This window comes from Chaetura pelagica, unplaced genomic scaffold (genome assembly GCF_000747805.2).
Source record: "Chaetura pelagica isolate M959 unplaced genomic scaffold, ChaPel_1.0 scaffold462, whole genome shotgun sequence".
NCBI classification, from domain to species: domain Eukaryota; kingdom Metazoa; phylum Chordata; class Aves; order Apodiformes; family Apodidae; genus Chaetura; species Chaetura pelagica.
In genome coordinates this window covers 528556-534356 of record NW_009952454.1, presented here as the reverse complement: position 1 = coordinate 534356, position 5801 = coordinate 528556, and the positions used below count along the sequence as shown (strand labels likewise).

At 56.2% G+C, this 5801-nt stretch overlaps 1 protein-coding gene across 1 annotated transcript; it reads right to left on the bottom strand.

The window, feature by feature from the left end:
• Positions 1–331: 331 nt before the first annotated feature.
• On the bottom strand, positions 332–3411 carry CBX1 (chromobox homolog 1). Its single transcript, XM_010008579.1, has 4 exons — positions 3240–3411; positions 2342–2519; positions 1546–1640; positions 332–476 (listed from the first exon to the last, which is right to left on the bottom strand). Exons 1-4 carry the CDS (start codon positions 3377–3379, stop codon positions 332–334), a joined length of 558 nt encoding a protein of 185 aa, XP_010006881.1. The 5' UTR covers positions 3380–3411.
• Positions 3412–5801: the final 2390 nt, after the last annotated feature.

Genomic DNA, 5801 nt, shown 5'->3' with positions numbered 1-5801 from the left:
CCCACCCCTCCCTCCTGCCCCCAAGCTGCAAAATGGAGCTTTGAAACACCCTAATTCCTCTCCCAGCCTCCTTGGTTTCCTCTTGCTTTCCCTCCCCCCCCCCTTCCCCAAACAAATTGAGCTGGGCTGGTTTGAATCTGGACACAGCATGAAGCTGCAGAAAAGCAGTTGAGCAGCTGCAGGGCACAGAAACCATACTGGTCTCTTCAAAGGGCATCTTCTCCAGCCATCTCTACGCTCCCAGCCCAGCAGAGCTGCTGTTCTCTTGCTCAAACCCACAGTTCAGATCTTTTTATACAAAGGCTGGCCAGAGTGGGTGCCAAGGGGGGGTTTAGTTCTTGTCCTCTTTCTTGTCATCATCCTCTGAGGGGTAGGAATGCCATGTCAACCTCTCCTCATAGAACGAGATGACCACCTGGGGGCACTTGATGTTGGCTTCCTTGGCAGGGACCAGGTCGGCCTCGTCCGAGTTCTTCCTACAGGCCAGAGCAGAGGAGCAAGTCAGGGAGGTGCAAGAGGGGAGGGGAAAGAAGTGGAGACCAGAGAACAAAAAAAGTATTGAGAAGCAGCAGGTCAATGGAGTCCCTGAGCTGCTTGAGGGATCCAAGAGACCCCTTCCCAATGGCTCTGGAGCAGGGAGAAGCAGCCCTGTGAGCCCAGGAAAAATCCAGGTGTGAGTTCAGCTCTGGGCTCGTTGGGGAGGGGGAGAGAAGCTGAGGGTGCAGCCCTGGCCCCAGCCCCTCTGTGTGCTCCTGGGATGGTGGCAGAAGCCAGCAGCTCCCACAGCTCCACTGGGCTGGTCTGGCTCCCAGCTGTGCCAGCAACAAGCCCTGGGTCACTGCAGCTGAAGGGGACAGGGCTCTCCTCTGGAAGCTGCAGGTCATGCCACTGCCCCTCTCTCTCCCCAGGCTCACAAGGGGGTTGGAAGGGACCTCTGGAGATCATCTGGTTCAACCCCCCAGCTAGAGCAGGACCTCCTAAAGCAGATCCCACAGGGACACATCCAAAAGGGTTTGGAATGTCTCCAGGGTTGGAGCCTCCACAGCCTCCCTGGGCAGCCTGTCCCAGAGCTCTGTACCCTCAGAGTATTTTCTCACATCCAGGTTAAAACCTCCTGTGCTCCAGTTTGTGCCCATTGCCCCTTGTCCTGTCCCTGGACACCCCTGAGCAGAGTCTGGCCCATCCTCCTGACACCCCCTGGAGATATTGACCAGCATTGATCAGATCCCCCCTCAGCTCCTTTTCTCGAGGCTGAACAGCCCCAGCTCTCCCAGCCTTTCTTCACAGGGCAGATGCTCCAGTCCCCTCACCATCTTGGTGGCCCTGGTGCCTGCTTGCAGGGGGGACATCTTAAGAGCCACACCATCCCAAGGGCCCTACCTGCTGGTTTCACATCCACGTTAGCCTCGGCGCAGAGGGTCCCCTCAGGCAGCAGCGCCATCGCCAAGAGATTTCATGCCAGGTAGCAGGGACTCCCCGGGAGCAGGTCCTTCCCTCTCTGGCACAGAATAAGTGAAGAAGTGACAGACACAAAGACACACTCACCACTTCATCAGGAACATCAGCTCCCCGCTGGAGTCCGTGGCTCCGATGATCCGCTCTGGCTCGAAGCCCCGGGCGAAGCCGCGCGGCTTCTCCGACTGGGGAGGGAAAAGGAAAAAAAGCCAAGTTCCCACTTGTGGCACAGCAGGGTGACATGTCACAGCCCCGTGCCTGCTCCCCAGGACATGGCAGGGGCTGCCCCGTGGATCAGATGCTCGGGCTGGAACCGCCGAGGCCAGCGGGGGCTGTGATGGGCACTCAGGTGCGGAGCCACCATGCTGAGGACCCAGGGTAGCACAGCAGAGCAGCATGAACGCAGAGGAGTTGATCCCCAAGGCCCTGCTGGTCAAACTCTGGTGCTGGCCAAGATTCAGCAGCTCCTGGGGTGGAAACCAGGCTGCAGAGCCTTCTACTGGCCCTTCTCCCAAGCAGCTACAAGCACCCTGAGCACAAGACTCTCTGCTCCACCTCATTCCCCCTCTTCAAGTGAGGGAACCCAACCCTTGCCTCCTGTTTCACCCCTTGTGTGGATCTTCAGGAGCTGGGGTTCTATACCCTTTTGGTTGAAGAACTGGCCTTTCAATTTAGTGCCAGAGCTGGCTCTGGACTGATGAAACCTGGCTCAGACAACAGCTCCTGTCTCCTTCCAAAAGCTACAGCTTTTCAAAATCCCTTCAACCATGTGCAATACTTTCCCCTTCATGAAGGAGAACACGAAGTTGTGAAGCTTGGCTGCTCTAGCTCCTAGACACTGTGCCAAGAGCAGGGAGGTGAGCCCAGAAACCCCACCCTGCCTCACCTCCTCCTTCTTCTTCTTTGGTTTGCTCTCCTCCCCTTTATCCTCCGTGTCAGACTCCGCTTTGCGTTTGCTGCCCTCGGACTTCTCACTCTCATGGGCGGTTTTCTGGGACTGCAGGAACTCTGCAATGAGGTCTGGGCAGTCGAGGTTCTCCTCTGGCTCCCAGGTGTTATCTTCACTGCAAAGAGACAACACTGGAGTTTTATACACAGGCAGCTCAAAGCAGCTTTTCCTGCCTGGAAAAGTCCTGGACGCTGGGTCCACGCGGAGGTGCCGATGGAAGCAGCAGAGCCAGCAAACAGGACCCTGCCCTGATCCAGGCAGGGATCACAGAAGGTTTGGGGTTGGAAGGGACCTCTGGACATCATCTAGATCCCCTACAGCAGATCCCAGAGGGACACATCCAGGTGGGTTTGGAATGTCTGCAGGGATGGAGCCTCCACCACCTCCCTGGGCAGCCTGTCCCAGGGCTTTGTACCCTCAGAGTATTTTCTCATTTTCAGGTTCAACCTCCTGTGCTCCAGTTCGTCCCCATTGCCCCTTGTCCTGTCACTGGCCACCACAGCACAGTCTGGGCCATCCTCCCGACAGGGCAGGGCAGTTATTTTCCCTTCCCAGCAGAGAAATGCCATTTATTTTATCCAGCTGCTCATTTCACACCAGGCTTAAGGGGGAAGGAAGGAGGGAATCCCCACCAGGGCTCTGTTTGTGAGGCAGAAGTGGGATCTCCTCACCCAGGCTGTGCTCTGGTCACCCTGCTCAGAGCTGGAGGCACCTGGGTGGCTACTCTGACCAGGATGGCTGCCCTTGGCCTGGTGGCTCCATCTTACAGACAAATGGAGGCACAGGGAGCCTAAGCCTGGGTGCTTTGGGAACCAAGGGCAGAGGAGGCACTTACTCAGAGAAGCCTTTCCACTTCAGCAGATATTCCACTTTGCCCTTCACCACTCGTCGATCCAGCACCTTCTCCACCACATACTCCTCCTCCTCTTCCTCTAAGACTTCTTCTACTTTCTTCTTGTTCTGTTTTTTTCCCATTGTGCTGGCCAGTTTTTCAGCTTGCGGGCGACGCTGCTGAAGGAGGAGAGAGAACCAGAGGTTTGTGTCAAGGTCAGGGTTTGCCTTTGCCAGGCAGCAGAGGCCAAGCAGAGCCCAGGAATTCTGCCTGGGAAGAAAACAGGCACGTACAAAGTAGGGAACACACAACGAGATGGGCCAGGGTGGGTCCTGCCAGCTGAACAGGCAAGGAGGGATCTCCAGCAGGAGCTGCTGCATTTACATGAAGCCTTTTTGACACAAAGCTTTGGCTTTTTTGTCTCCCCAGCACCTTGTTTCACCAATTCCACCCCCTCCTTTGCCCCTGCTCTCAGCACACCACATCTTGACCTTGCTGCTCCCATGTGCCAAGCACCAACCTCCTGCAATGAAGCAGCATCAGCTGCTCCACACCTTGTCCTTCCTCTGCCACGTCCCCCCTTAACTGTTCTCTCCCCTTTCCTCCCCTCCCTGACCTGCCCCTCAGCTCAGCTGGACCCTGCTGTGTGCTGCAGAGCAGGGACACAGCACCACTGATATTAACTACCAATTAATAAACAGTTAATACACATCATTCTAGTCACAGCCCCTGATACCAAGCTCCTCACATTCATGCCTTTGCTGGGTCATGGATGTGCACTCTGGGATATTTCTCCAACTCACCAACCCAGGATATTTCTTTCCCCCTTTACCTTCTGGAGATGTTTAGTCAGTGAAAAATTCCTGCCTGTGTATCCAGGACTTACTGGGAAGTGGCAGAAGTGCCACCAAGCCCAGACATGGCTCAAGGCTACCCCCATGAATGCCAGGGACAGGGTGGCCCTGGGCACAGCTCCCTGCTTCCCACTGGCACAGGAGGGAACAGCCTGAGGAGGAACAGCCCTGCCAGGTTCCCCCAGGCTGGAACAAAACACCTCCCAGAGCCAAAAACCACAGGGAGGCCCCACTCCCCTGCTGGGACCAGCTGGAGCACCACAGCTGGGCAGAGAACCTCCCTGCTGCTTCCAGGGGTGGCTGTGCACCCCATCCCTGCTAGGGGGGCCATGATTCTCCTAAAAACACCCTCAGCTCCTTGGAAATACTCTGTGGCCACTTCTCAGCTGGTACCAGTTAGGCCAGGAGGTCCCAGCCCTGCAGAGAAGATCCTGAGCCACACGAGGAAGGGGTAGAGGAACAGAGCACCTGCTCCTATGGGAAGGGATTTTTCCTCAGCTTCAAGAAGACAGAGCCTTCCAGCTCCCTGCCCTCAGTGCCAGCCCCTGCTCCAAAGAAATCCCTGCTGAGCCAGTCACCCTGATTTAGATGGACCAAAGAGTCAGGAGGTTCCAGGTCTCCCCATCTGTTTTGGCTGATAAGCAGCTTCACCATCACTGAGAGCTGCTGGCAACAGGACCAACACTGCCTGAAACCAACCTGCAGCTCAGCCTCCCCACACCCCTCCCTGCTCAACAGCTGCACAAGGAGCTTTCATGGCTTCTTATTCCAGTATTTTCTGCCAAGCAAAACAACTGGTGAGCAGGTCAAACACTACCTGCCCAGAAACTCTTTTGTTTCGCCACTCAAGTTAGCTTGAATCTTCTAGAACAAGTTGCAGCTGGTGAAACTCTCTGCCTCTTTGGGCTGGTTTGGATGGCACAACAAAATACCTGTGCATCTGCACAGGCTGAAGGAGATGCCTCAGCTCTTGGGGTACAGCTGGGTGAGCTCTACCACACACGAGATGCTGCTGAGCTGAGCAGCTGCCCTTAGAGCACCCTTCAAGGGAGGGGGCTTAAAACCACCCCCCACAAAGCTCCAAAGACCCAGCTCAGCCCAGCAGAGAGGAGGGGAGGGAGAACAGATGAGCCAGGACACCACAGACCACCCCTATCCCACAGACAGGGCAGTGGGACATCTTCCCTTCACATCCTGGGGCTGCTCAGGAACCAGGGCCAGGCCAAAGTGGCTGCTGTCACCTCGGGGTGTGTGGCAGTCACTGGACAAGTCAGGGGGTCCCAGAGCTCAGAACAAGCTTTTTCCCCTCTTCTCCTTGTGTGTAGCATTAGGAATCTCCCCTGCCTTTCCCTTAATGGTGGTCTCAGAAGAGGGTTTGGCACCCAAATGGGCTGCAGAGCAGAGCAGAGTGAGGGAAGAGCTTGTTCTGCTCCTGCAGAGCTCCAGAGGTGAGAAACCAACCTGCTCTGAGGGGTGAAAGAAGGGAGAAGTTCCCTGCCCTGTACAGACCAGCAGCTGGGGTGGTGGCAGGGACATTCTCACAGACACACCGTGCTTCCCCCACAGATCCTTTACTCAATGCCTGAAGGATACTCAGCCCCCCAGGGATGCAGTTTTATTGCCCCACTCAGTGGGGAAGGGGAGTGGGAAAAAAACCCCCAACCACCTGGCAAGAGCCCAGTGACACAGAGCCCTACACATCAGAGAGGCT

Excerpts from the sequence above, each read along its gene's own strand:
- CBX1 (XM_010008579.1), bottom strand. The coding sequence starts at position 3,379 with ATGGGAAAAAAACAGAACAAGAAGAAAGTAGAAGAAGTCTTAGAGGAA. Across the intron at positions 1,641-2,341 it reads CAAAGAAGAAGAAGGAGGAG|TCGGAGAAGCCGCGCGGCTT; the intron begins GTGAGGCAGGGT and ends TTCCCTCCCCAG. Across the intron at positions 477-1,545 it reads CTGATGTTCCTGATGAAGTG|GAAGAACTCGGACGAGGCCG; the intron begins GTGAGTGTGTCT and ends TCTGGCCTGTAG.